This window comes from Onychomys torridus, chromosome 1, assembly GCF_903995425.1.
Source record: "Onychomys torridus chromosome 1, mOncTor1.1, whole genome shotgun sequence".
Lineage (NCBI taxonomy): Eukaryota > Metazoa > Chordata > Mammalia > Rodentia > Cricetidae > Onychomys > Onychomys torridus.
In genome coordinates this window covers 118,779,435-118,792,759 of record NC_050443.1, presented here as the reverse complement: position 1 = coordinate 118,792,759, position 13,325 = coordinate 118,779,435, and the positions used below count along the sequence as shown (strand labels likewise).

At 55.3% G+C, this 13,325-nt stretch overlaps 1 protein-coding gene across 1 annotated transcript; it reads right to left on the bottom strand.

Moving 5' to 3' along the window:
- Positions 1–286: 286 nt before the first annotated feature.
- Positions 287–11,539, bottom strand: B4galnt4 (beta-1,4-N-acetyl-galactosaminyltransferase 4). Its single transcript, XM_036198685.1, has 20 exons — positions 11,094–11,539; positions 8,489–8,592; positions 8,036–8,131; positions 7,849–7,944; positions 7,673–7,763; positions 7,497–7,597; positions 7,280–7,347; positions 6,954–7,032; positions 5,383–5,449; positions 5,146–5,280; positions 4,953–5,062; positions 4,772–4,872; positions 4,596–4,687; positions 3,637–4,525; positions 1,913–2,196; positions 1,635–1,788; positions 1,465–1,537; positions 1,226–1,379; positions 821–947; positions 287–663 (listed from the first exon to the last, which is right to left on the bottom strand). Exons 1-20 carry the CDS (start codon positions 11,242–11,244, stop codon positions 540–542), a joined length of 3,096 nt encoding a protein of 1,031 aa, XP_036054578.1. The 5' UTR covers positions 11,245–11,539; the 3' UTR covers positions 287–539.
- Positions 11,540–13,325: the final 1,786 nt, after the last annotated feature.

The following is a 13,325-nucleotide window of genomic DNA, read 5'->3' as shown; positions in this document are numbered from 1 at the left end:
TCTGCTCTGGCTGAGTGGGTCCTCCCCTGCAGAATGACAGATCGAGGTCATACAGGAGACTTGGTGTCTCCACATATGCTGGTTCAGCAACAGTTCCTGTGTGGGAAGGTCTCATGCAATGTCTGTTCTGAGTAGCCAGACTCCACAGAAACCAGGTGGAAACACAGCCGCTAAAGGCAGGAAGTGGGTATGGGGCGGGGAGGGGGGGGGCTGCATTGCTCACAGCCACCCCTGCTAACCAGGGCTCTGCCTCACAAGAGAACAGTCACAGAGAACAAGTCAGAACTAAAAAAAATATTTCATTTCATTCTGAATAAAAAACAGAACAGACAGAACTCTTGTAAATTCTGAAAACAATGTCATTGCTACGGAAAATTTCACAGAAATCATCAGGGAGTGTGGGGACCAAGGTACCAGCCCTGCCATTGAAGGCTGCCTATCTGGAGTCACGGAGGAGGCTTTATGGGGCCAGCACAGGTGGTAGCAGAGCCTGAATCAGGCTCAGGGTGCAGCTTCTAGCCGCTGCCTCAGCCAGGTCTTCAGGATCGCGGTGTGCGGGCACCTTTGCGGCTGCGTGTGGCCCACATGCCCCGCTTTGAGTGGTAGTGGTGATAAAAGTGCCGCAGCCGAAGCCTCTCCACCTCCAGCCCTGCCTGCAGGACCCTGGGATGGGTGGGTGGGAAGTCAGAGCCCTGGTTCAGGTGACTCAGGGCTGCCCAGACACTGCAGGAGCCTGGGGGTGGGGAGGGTTCTCGGGCGTGGGGCAGATGGGAGGGGTTTGGGGGAAGATGAGGCGTCTCAGTGTAGGGAGGGCAGTCACCTGTCCAGAAGTTCCCAGTCCTCGCCTCCCCACTGGTCACGGAACTCCTCAGTGTTCATGCCTCCCACTCTGTCGAAGTCTGACTTATAGATCCCAAAGAGGCCAAATCCATTCACTTCCCAGTAACCTTGGAGCAGGGAGGATGATCACCAGACCGCAGTCCTTAACATTTTCTCCCAGGGAAGACTGAAGGACCCCAGGAGGAATTCCAAGAAGCCTCCTTATTTTGGAGTCTCTTAAGGGGCTTGGTATGTGATCATAACCCACGAACTCACAGGTCCACAGAGGAAAGGGTCTTATGAACTCTGCATGACCCTGCACTTCTGGGTCCTCTTACCCAGGAGGTTAGGCTTAGATTTTGCCCTGGTGGTTGTGAGAACCTGGAGGGAACACTTAGATCCTTACCATGTGGGTTCCACGGTGAACTCCCGCAGCCCAGACGCATGACCACAGGGGCGAAGGCCAGCTTGCCCTCCACACAGTGCTTTCGGATGCTGTCCAGGATGTTAGGTGGGAAGTGGATGTGCAGGTCACAGAGGAAAACGATGCTACTGGGATCCTGCAGGTTGGGAGGTCTGAGCCCTGCCCACCTCCCCGAGGTGAGCTCAGCACCCTCATTCCTCTCCCCGAAGCCCTTGACAGACCTCTACTGCGTCCACTCCAGCTTGCAGGCCCGCAGAGCGTTCGAAGTTTCCAGTTCGTCTCAGGTACAGGTACCTGAGGAAGTGAAGGAATCACAGGAATCATCACAACCCACCTCCCACAAAAGAAAAGATCTTTGGCCTCACTAGGTGGTGGTAGTGATCATCATTACCGAGGTAGCTGAGCCACACGTAAGGCCCTCTCCACATCCATGTCCTCGCTCTCAAAGTCCACTAAGATGATGTTGAAGTGCGAGTCCCCAGTATGCACGTGCAGCGCCGTCATATCTGCCAGGAACTGCACTACCCAGCGAGCCTGATTCTTCACTGGAAGAGAGGGTGCCACGGAGCCAGCATGACTGAACAGCATGGTTTCTCATTTGGAAGACCCTTTCCAGTCACCCATACCCTTGGCATTTGCATGCCCCCGCCACCACTGAGGCGCACATACCTGGCACAATAAAGTGAACCATGACATCCTGACGCCAGGCCAGATGCAAGGGCCGGCAGAGCTCTGGGCGACTGTCTGAGCGGATGGAGGGGGCAGGAGGGGGCTCAGGACTTTCTCCATCCTCGTCCCCGACACGTGCTCCAGGCAGTCGCAGGAAGACATATTCTGATAGGCGCTGGCGGCCTCCTCCGCGCTCTTGCAATTCCAATTCCAGGAGGAAGCGGCTTCCTCGTGCAGAGTCGCGGCGCTTCTCCACGTTCACGATGCGCAGAAGCGAGAAGCGCCTGCGAGGCAGGGCTGATTAGCCAAGGGCCGCAATTCTACTTAACATACCTGCACGCCCCCCACTTCACCCCGAGAACCACGTAGCTACACTCCTCAGACTGCATAACACCTGCAACCTGCTGCTTTCATCCCAGAGGCAAGTTGACCATCCCACATCTCACTTCCCCAGACCAGCAGGAAGTAGAGAAGGCTACACTAGGAGGTGCTGTGAGCCCAGGATTGTCGTGTTCTCCTAGATGACTTCCTTTGCCTGATTTCCTTTGTCCTGGGGTGCTGTTTCAGTCCTCTCCTGCTATGGCCAGCTTCCTATGGAGCCATCAGGAGGATGTTGGTCCTCCCCTGCCACCCTGCACCTCCAGCAGACTTCTCTATTTTGTCTCAGGCAAGAGTTCTCAGGCTATTCATTCTGCTTCCTACCTCCCGGTGACAGCTAGTGCTTCTCTATAGGAACCAGGCAGTGTGACTTCAGATGGGCCCAGACTCATAGGTGTGACTCACTGCTTCCCCCCACCCCAGGTCAGGAACCTCTGCCCTCACAACCAAACACTCTAGGTTACTCCTTGGGGCTACCCACACCCTAGCACCCAGATGTGCAAAACAAGGTCACGCCTTGACCACTCACGGTGGACAGTTCCCTAAAGAGGCCATGGGACTGTCCTTACAAACTGCTTTCAGGAAACCTGTCCTCTGAACCACCTGGGACCGTCCTGTACCACCAATGAGGGCAGAGTCTTAGGCCACCTCATCACTGCCCTATTTGAGGACTATCATGCTCTTGTCCTCTGGAATAGCAGTACAATCCCTAACCCGTCCAAAACTTCCTGTTGAGCCTGGCTCTTTCTATCCATGCTAGACACCCTGTCTTGATGCCCCTGTGTTCATCGAGGTCCACAGAAGGTTCTACCTTTCCTCAAGGCTGACAATGTACAGAACAGACTCTCATAAGAATTCCCTCAAAGATAAATTAGGGCCCTATTCTCCTTCAAAATGGGGTAGAAACAGCTTGGATTCCTAAGACCTAGGGGGCCAAGAGGGTCAGTGGGCAGGGTCTCTGGGACCTCCCCCTTGAGTTAGAGTCCCCAGACCCTTCAGCGCTCTACAAGATGTTTGGCGGTCCTGACCTTGACCCTTCTGTGTCTCTTGTGCCTGAAAAGACTGTCTGCCCTTGACCCGGCTAATCCTGACAACTGTTCCCTGTAGTCTGGATTCATCCTAGAGTCTAGGTCCAGGGTGACGGATTTGGAGCTTGGCAGTGAAGGGGTATGGAGCCAGTCTTGAGTGGGGCTCCAGAGAGCCCTTCAACCTGGGCAAAGCAGAACAGTCAGACACTCATCACTGGAGAGGGAAAGGGGATCAGAGAACCGGTGAGGGCCGAGGAAGGCCTGAGATTCCTGTGGGGAACAGCATGCCCTCTTTCCAAGCAGCAACCTGCCCCATACCCGCCATGGCGTGCATTAAGTCGCTCCATGTACTGAGCCACCACATCCACCGCCTCAGCCTCAGGAAGCTGCAGGTTCCCGGATACGTTGCAGCGCAGGTCATTCCAGTCAGAGCGCAGCAGCTCGAAGTCCATGGCACCCACACTGAATGTGCGCTGCCAGTCAATGGCATCCTCACGCCAGCGGCCCAGTGGCCGCCCAGCGGCCTGCTCCTCCTCTTCCTCACTATCTTCTGATGTGGCCTCATCACCAGGGGCCCCATCATCCTCTCCTTCTTCACCCTCTCCAGGCAGCTGTGTCCTGGACACCTGAGACAAGCTCAGGAAGGAGGTCACAGGCTGTGTTTCCACTGAGGAGTTCAAGTCCACTGTGGGCACCATGAGTCCCTGTCCATGCAACTGGCCCTCTTGGCCTCCCTGGGTGGTCTGTGCCCTGACTGGGGGCTTTAGTTCTGTGATCTTGGGGCCACTGGTCCTATAGCCCTGGGTCCGCGGTGGATGTGGGGGCATCCGCAGCTGCACTCTGGGCAGAGGTTTGGGACGTAGGAAGACACCAGGGAAGGGTGGCCAGGGCGAGTCTCTCAGTGCCTTTGGGGAAGCCCGCTCTCCAGGTCGTACTCTGGTCACATACACCTTTGAGGGAGACTTCTCCACAGTTCGGGGAGGTGGAGCTCTCCCCAAGAAGAGGGGCAGGGGGCGTGGGGCCCAATTCAGTGCCCGGGAGTGTCTGGGGGTCTGCTCATCCAGAGGACTGGTTGTAGGAGGGGCAGAGGTGGCTGTAGTCCCCGTGGAGGCTGTTGGGGTGGGGGTCCTGTGGCTCTGCCGTAGGGATGCGTCAGTGGGCTCCAGACTGGCTAACAGTTCCTGCTCATCCTCATCATCCAGGAAGTCTGTAGAGAGTGTCTGGTAAGCGAGTATCTGGCAGATGGGCTGGGTGGACAGCAGGAGTAGGGCACTCACCATCTGGGTTGAGGAAGAGGAAGGCTCTACGCTGAACTTCTTCTTCCTCATCTTCCTCCTTGTCCATCTTCATGTATTTATAGAACCCAAACCTGGAGGAGAAAGGGCATCAGAGACCTTCCTCATGGAGGCCCCTCCTCCTCATTCCCGCAGGACGACCCCCCACCCCAACCTACCTTTCCAGGTATAGTGGGGACTCACGGTAGAAGCATTTGTTCTCTGTCTCCATGTGAGTGAGACGGGTGTGGTCATTGGGATAGATGAAGGACAGGTACACCTGCAAGTAGGGCAAGAGCTCAGTGGGTAGGGCTTGGGGGAAAGGGCTGCTTTAAGAAGTCTCTCTCACTGGGCACTTACAAACTGTAGTCCTTGGTATCTGGCTATGGGAAAATCCTTGAGGACATAGGTAGGCGCATAGGCACAGGGCTCCAGTACATTCTCCAGGCTCAGAGGTTCCATCCGAGGAGCTAGAAGAAGAGGGTGGTCAGTCACTTGGTGGCCTGGGCCTCACCCCACTCCATCCTCACCCTCCTCTGGAGCCTCCTCTCACTGAGGAAGAAGGTGTCCCTGGGGTCTGGCCGCAGCATGTCAGCACTGGGTTCCTCGTGTGCTGGGTATCCCCCTACATAGCTGGCGGGAGACTGAGGCACATGGGTCACGTGGTCCATCTTCAGAGATGACTCATCTGAGAGTAGAAGGATGTCTGGAGCTTCAACCTACCCTTCACCATCCCCATGCTGAGCCCTCAGAACCCAGCCATTCCCCTGAGGAAGGACCCAGCCCGCACCTGTGTACAGGGAAATGTGAGCAGAGCCAATGATCTCGAACTTCAGACCAGGCAGGAAAGCTCGCCACTGGGGGTGTGGGGATAGGAAAGAGGTTGGGTCGTGGTAGGTGGTTTTCCTTAGTTCGAGGGTGAGGGATTAGAGAGCAAAATTCCTCAAAGGATGTAAGAAGCTTGGTGGGTAGAGAGGGAGGGAGGGGGCCTCTGACAGAAGGCCCAAAAGGTTGAGGGGTTCAAGGGACAGATCCAGACCCCATCCAACTTCGTTCCTTCCCTCCCCCTTTCCTCCAAGGATTGCTGAATATAACTTATGATCCCATTTTCCCTCTGGTTTTGCATGTTGCCTTCCTGAGGTCTCTGCTGGACTCTTCCTCAGCCCCAGACCTAGGATCTGCGGCCAGATGGCTTCCCCATAGCCCAGCTCCATGGCTGCTCCTGAGTCTCCTTGCAGATATGTTCCTCTGTTAATCTGGGGCTCCTGGGGGGCTGACTCTGCACTTCAGTTGCCAGCTTGTCCTAGACCTTTGTACCAATACCTCTGCTTCCCTAGGACCATCAAAACCCTGAGCCTCTACTCTACTGAGTTGGGGGTGACATGTAATATCCATGGTGCTGAGGCTGAGAACGCCCACTCCTACCGGTCACTGTACCTCATCCTCCGGGCTCTTCCATCTTGCTGAGGAACCCTTCTCCCTACCTCCCAGCTACATGTCTTTCTTCCCTGTGATGGTTGATACTGATTTTCAACCTGACAGGATCTAAAATCACTGGAGGCAAACTCTGGGCATGTCGGTGAGGGATTTTCTAGATAGGTTAATTGGGGGAGAAGACCTACCCTAAAATGTGGGCAGTACCATTCCATGGACTGTGGTCCAAAACTGAATAGAAAGGAGAAAGTGAGCTGAGCACCAGCATTCATCTCTCTCTGGTCCAGACTGCAGATGCAATCTAAGCAGCTACCTCACACTGCTGCCAGGACCCCTTCCCCCCACTCTGGGATGGGCTGCACCCTCAAACTGTGAGCTAAAGCAAACCCTTCCTTAAGTTGCTTCTTGTCGAGTACTTTGTTACAGTGATAATCATGGCAATAAAAAGATAGCAATACACTTTCCAATGTCCTACTTCTTGGCTTCCCATTGTTCCACAGAGGCCAGAGGGACTCCTGGCAGGCAAACCTCACTGCCCCTCTCACAGGACAGTCTGAGCAGTTCAGCGCAGCATTACAGCTCAGGCCTGGCCTGGCTACCAGACTTCTGGAGTCTCAGAAGATGCTAAAAGATGGGGGCCAGTTCTCCAGGTACAGCATTTACATGCTGTGCTTCCTGCTGTACACTCTCTCCCCCACGTCTCCTGGTGAAGGGCCATTTTTTGGTGCAGCCACTCTGAGCATCCAGCAGCCACAAGGTGCCCTCTTGACCCTGGCCCGTGTCCCTGAATATCTGCTTTATTTCCTAGACTGGAAATCCCTTTGGGTTGTGGACCACCCTGCAGTGCCTGTCCAATAAGGACATGGGAAGTGGATGGGAGGAGAGCTGTTGTCTTTGGAGCTCCTCCAGAGGGCAGGCCACACTCACACCCACTTCCACATGGTCTGAACCCTTGTCGTCTTGCTTGTGAAGCAGTTCGAAGTAGTATCTTCGGGAGGCCATGAGCCTGTGGACATAAGGAGTCGGGGTTGTCTCCCACCAAATGGATGAAGAGCCCGGAGAGTGAAGGAAGACTCTCATATCCCTCTGGGATGGTCCCTCAGGAGGAGGATGCTTGTGTAATATGGGCAAGGGTGACACCCAGCCCCCTCTCACATGCCAACATATATGCGCGCGCGTGCACACACACACACACACACACACACACACACACACACACACACACACACACGATGCATGCACCCTTCACTCACCGCCGCGGCTTAGACACCTGGGAACTGAACTTGGTGAATTCTCCAGGTGCTGTCCACTCAGAGCCAGTCTAGGGGAGATACACGGAAGGGGTAGAAGAGTGGTCACATTTTCCTTGTGGGCACCTGACACATTCAGTCTGTATTTTCAAGAGGCTGCAGGAGCCCCAGGGAAGACAGATATGGTGCAGAGAGAGCAAGGTAAGAGGGCAGAACCTACCTTGCCCACAAAGGCTACAAGCTGAGCAGCTGCTGGGCTCTCGTCCAAGCTCAGCCAGAACTCAGAGTTGTCATCCGAAGCCACAGAGAACTGGATGTCTCCTAGGCCACAGGACAGAGGATCAGTAAGCTGGACTGGTCAAGGCATCTTGCCCCTGGCATACCTCACCTGCTCACCATCTCTGGCTGGGTGGATGAAGCCAAAAATCCGGAGTCCGTAGTTCTTCCACTTAGGGGACACAGCTAACTTTGCCACAGTAGTGCGAGTCTGCCGGTAGAGTAGCGACCACTGACTCACAGCTCCTTACACGCCGTGCCCACTTTGCACACCCATCCTCTCCCGCGGTACTCACATGAGGAAACAGCGGGAAGTGCAGGTTCCTTCTCAAGTGGCCCACGGCACCCCCACACCAGTCCTCAAATACGTGCAGGTTCACCTGTCCCTTGAACTAGGGGCCAGAGGGGACTTGAGCTGTTATGCAGCCTGCTTCACCCCTCCTCCCAGCCCAGCCCAGCCCCACCCAACCCCACAGAGCTCACCTCTTCCCGCCATGGAGGTGTCTGGTGAGTGAGGTTCAGCGGTGGTGGCCTCCTAGCTCCTCCAGGAAACAGCATGTTTGGGACCCGCCCCTCAGGCTGCAGGAAAAGGTAGCCATGTTAAGAGTTCTAAAGGCAGGAAGTGTCACAAATGCACAGTCCATCTAGGTACACACACACACACACACACACACACACACACACACACACAGCAAAGCAGAACTTCATGGTCCCCCTTTCGCACATCACCTAAGTACTCTCCACACAGACACCCTCAGCAAGCTTGCCCAGGCAGGTATGATGTACTGACAGGAGGCACACCATAAGCAGATCGATTGCTACCCAGACACAGCATCCAGGCTGGGGTGCTGAAGCTCACATACAACCTTGGCTCTAGCTATCCAACCAAGAGAGTGGCCTCTTGTGCATAGTTTTTCTTTTCTGGTCACTGCTTACCACCTGCTCCTCTTCATGACTTTCACTGGAGTCCTCTGCCCTCTGCGTGGATGATACCCCTCGGACACCCCTGCTGTCTGTCACACCAGTCAGCTTCTCACTATCTGCAGATAGCATGTGAAGTGTGTCAGGTCCCAGACTCTCTCTAAGGTCAGCATCTTTGTTGTTGGGAGGGGTGGGGGCAGGAAGAATTGCTGAAGCCCTTGCTCCTTCACTTTGGGGCCCTTCTAGAACCCACCTAGAGTGGGAAGTGCAAAGCAAGAGTCCCTCACAGCTCTTGTCCGGTCCTGGATGACTGCTGGAAGCAGGGCCCTACACACTCTCAGGCTATAACTACACACGCCCCGCTCCACCTGGTGATCTTCTGAATGGCTTGGCCTTGGGAGGAATTGCAGATGGCCTAGTATCCTCAATGCCTTGCCCACATGCTAGGGTGCCTGCCTCCTGACTCTCCCCAGATCTATATGAAGACATGTCCACAATTGCCCCCTCCAGTTTGGGGTAGAACACCCCTGTACCTTGTTTCGTCCCACTTCCTGAACCTTCTCCCTAAGCTTCAAACCCACGTCATTCCTAGGTGTCCACTCTTCTGGACTTGAGTCTTCAAAGGCAGGAAGTTTCACTTTCTCGAAGTCCTGTCTCTCCTGGTGCTCCCAGTGAGAGACACCGGATCCAGGAACCCTTCCTGTTTCAAACTAGGCTTTGCATCCACATCGGCCCCTCAGCGCAGAGCTCAGAAGCTAGGCTCTTGTCCAGGTACAGACGGGCCTGAACTGTCTCTAGGTGAGGGGCTGCCTGTGGTCTCTTCTCTTGAAATTCCTGTGGTACCTCTCACTTGCTCCACGTTCTCGATCCTTTCCTGACCAGCCAGGAAGTGAACAACTGAGACTCGCTTGGTCAAATTCCCAGAGCCTGGCCTGGATACCCACAGCCCATCAAGCTAAGTCCAGGCATCTGGCGTACATTGGGAGCTTTCCGTAGTGGGGTTTCAGCCCAGGCCACTAACACCATCTTGCGGGAGCTAAGCCTCAGCACAGAGGGTGTGCAGACAGGCTTCTGCCCCAATCACACTTGGAGAAATCTGGAAGCACAGGCTGCTGGACACCCACTGAATGTTGCCTGCACTGAAGACTGTCTGCATGGTCAGGGAAGCCTTAGACACATGCAGCTGCTCAGCTTCTCATAGCCTTGTAGTTCCTGGTGGGATCCCAGGTGGCCAGACAGGAGATGGGGCTTCAGCCCAGAGTAAAAAGTCCATGTGGTCAGGGGCCCCATCTGTGCAGCCCAGGCGGCTTCTAGCAGTAGCACTGGGCAGCACTGATCTTCCAGGAGCCAGAAGAGATCCTACCCACCTAGGAGGAATCAGAGCCAGCTGCCCTAATGATCCAAGCTTCAGCAGTGGGCCTCCCTGTCTTCACCCCTTTCTGGTTGGTCTCAGGATCACATTGCTCAAGAAGTTAGTCAGGAGGAAGGGAGGCCTGTGGCTGTTGAGAAACCCACAAGGGGAGCTGATAGGGGGTGGGTTTTTTGGGTACTAGGTCAGCTCTGGGTCCAGACCTATCAGCTCACAGCTGAGACAAGGGTTCTCTTAGGGACAGATAGAGATGTGCCAGGATATCTTGAAGCTGTCACAGTTATAAGGTACATGGACTGGGATGACCCATAGACTTTCTTTGGGGCTGGGATCTGTCTCAGATCCTTGGCCCAGGATCTGGTGGAAGATGTATGGAAACAGGTGGCCAGGTGCATGAGGAGGCAGAGGACCTTCTGCAGGTTAGAGACAGGAGCAGGGCTGAACAGGGAGTTTGGGATCCATTAGGTGGAGTGGACCAGAGTGTCACAAGTCAGTGTCACTGCTCTGAGTCTTTCAGAGGACAGACACTTGCTACCTTCCTCCTTCACAAGGATCAGAGGCAGCCTTGCTGAGCTCTATCCAGCTTGGTTGGGCTTCTCAGATCCATCCCCTGGTCTTTTTCTACCTAGCTGTTATTGATGCCCACCCTGCTCTGGAACTTTTCCACCGAAGTGTGGGTCAATGGCTACCATCTCCAGAGGTTCTCCCCTGCTTCTAGCCCACGGGGCTCGCCCGGCCTGAGTTGCTTTGTACATCCTCTACCCACTCTTACTTAAATGTGCAGACTACAAGCATTTACTCAAGTTAGCACTGGTCCCTAGCACATCGGCATCTCAGTCCACAGTCACAGGTGTACCAGGGTTTCCAACTGTGTTGGCCACTCTAGGCAGCTGGATCCCTCAATGCCACCCTTACCCCGCCCCCCACCAGCAGACAAGGAAACTGAGGCCCTGCTAAGTAGGCAAGGGCCTGCCAGGCCTCTTGGCTGAGGGCACTGGTGCCCGCAATAGCCCACTGTTAACTCCATCACCACTGGGTCTAAACCAGATTCCAGGGTCAGAAAAGGTTAGGGATGCGCCCCAAGAGGGTCCCCGGCGTTACTGCCGACGTCATCCGGAGTCCCGCCGAACAGAGCCGCGACCCCACCCCCAATATAGCGGAGCTGGGAGGAGCTCGGCAGCGGGGGCTCTGGGCAGTCAGACCCCCGCGCCTTGGGAGGCCCGGGCCCTCACGCCGCGCGCCCTCGCGTACCTCGCCCGTAGCCCAGCCGCTGGCGCAGCGCGCGGCCCGGGCGCACCAGGCTCCGGTGCACGTACGTGAGCCACGCGGCGCAGGTGAGCAGCAGCAACAGCAGCAGCAGCTTCATCTGCTTGCGGACCTTCTTCACCGGGAACCACGGCATCGCGACGCCACAGTCAGAGGCGTCGCTGCGGCCCCCCGGCCCCGCCTGCCCCGCCCCACATCCCCCGGCCCACCCTGCTCCGCTCAGCGCCTGCAGCCTCGCATGGCCCTTTGTCCGCTGCCGGGGCTACAGGATTCGGTCGCGACGCCCGGGCTGTTCGGGTCGCGGTCGGGGTGGGCGGCGGGAGCGGCTCTTTGAGGCGCTCCCCCGCCCGCCCCTCCCGGCTGCTTAAGCTCCTCTGGCCACCGCGGGACCGAGCAGCATCCACGCTGCGGTGCTACCCACCGTGAAACGGGACCGGCGGCCGCGTGGCTAGAGCCAATCGGCCGCGGCCAGCCTGCGTACAACCAATCCGTGATGCTCGGAGGCGGGGCGGCGCGTTAGGGTGTGCCAGTGGTCCTCACGACGCGCGCACTCACCTGGTCTGCGCCGGCCGCGCGCCCGGGGATGCGGGGGTTGCGGGTACCGAATCCGCGGTGAGGGACACCAGGGACGTTCAGGGAGAGGGATGTAAGAGGTCGCTGTCACCATGGAGGCCATAGCGGGGTGAGGGGTGCTGCGGGAAGACGGCTATGTGTCTGGGAAAACCTTGGGGGATAATGAGCACGCAGAGAAAGCTTGTGGACCAAAGAGGAGCTCAGCTTAGGTCTCAGTCGGACTTGAACTAGGCTGGGATGTTCTCGTTTAGCTGTGATGGAGGACAGGTGGATGGAGGGTGGTCCTGTCGAGATTGCTTCAGTTGTGCACTCGGTTTGCTTTCTTGCTGGCGCATCTGAACCCTCCCGACTACCGCCCCTCTTCCACCTTGCCACCAGTCGGTTCTTCTTGAGGTTCCAGCCCATTGACCACAGTACTTCAGCTGGTGTAGCAGAAGCTGCTGTGAGCCTGCAGAACTCGTGGGTTGGGAACGTGGACTGGGCATTTGAACAGTCTCCCCTCCTCCTGGATGTCATGGCCTTCAGTGGAAAGATGGAGTCACTTAGAGACCTTCTCACCCTGGGGTGGTTGCGCCCCAGCGGAGATGACTGAACACCTTCCTGTGCCTGTTCTAAGGGGTGGCCTCCAGCTCAGCAGTGGAGCTACCCCACACCACATGCATCACTGTCAACCCACTGGTCCCGTTTGGGAGGTTGCTTTGCTTTTTTTTTTTTTTTTTTTTTTTGTCTTTCTTTGTTGTTGTTTGTTTTGTTTTGAGACAGGGTCTCCCTGTGTTGCCTTAGCTGGCCTGGAGCTCTTAGACATCTATCTGCCTGCCTCTGCCTCCGGAGTGCTGGGATTAAAGGCGTGTGTCACCATGCTTCCCTGGCTTGTCTTTTGTTCTAACATTGCCCTACCATCACTGTATATCCTTGGGACATAAAAACAAATTGGTTACATTTCTATCTTTAGGAAGTAGTTTTTTTTAAAAAAAACAAAACCAAAAAACTTTCTTCCAACCATCAGCTGCTGTTCTCATCAGCTCGCCCCTTATTCTGTTTCTATTGCCTGCACATCTCAAACAGCGGTCTGTTTTCACACACATGCACACACCCCTTCCATGTCACATGTTGTAGCTGCTTTTGTATCTCCACAGTCATCCAGCTAAGAGACATTACTCAGTATTGTTACAGCTGGAAGACTAGTGAACAAGAGATAAGGTCTCTGCTTCCGTGGATGGAAGTATGTTTTACTGGCAGACACAAAATAAGCAATGCTTTAAAGAAAGCAGATGTTGGAAAGCAGGTACTGGCAAAGAAGTGTGTGGGACCCTTCGTTGGTCCCCAGCTAGGGAATTTCCTCTGTTCATCTGGAATCCAGCAAGTAGGGTAAAGGGTGGTGGCAGAGCAATTGAGTAGGCAATCTTTGACCAGCTAGTCAGCTGTTCCTCTTGCTAACACATCTAGCTGTGACCACATCTCACCCCAACCAACCACGGAGGGAAGTGTTCCAGTCTAGCCAAGCTGACAAAAAGACAACAGCCCTCTTGATGATGAGAGTGTGCATGAACTCTTAAAAAAAAAAAAAACAACAACAAAGTTTACTTGAAAAGTTTTTAATTGTTTTATGTGTATGGGTGTTTAGCCTGTGTGCAAGCCTGGTGC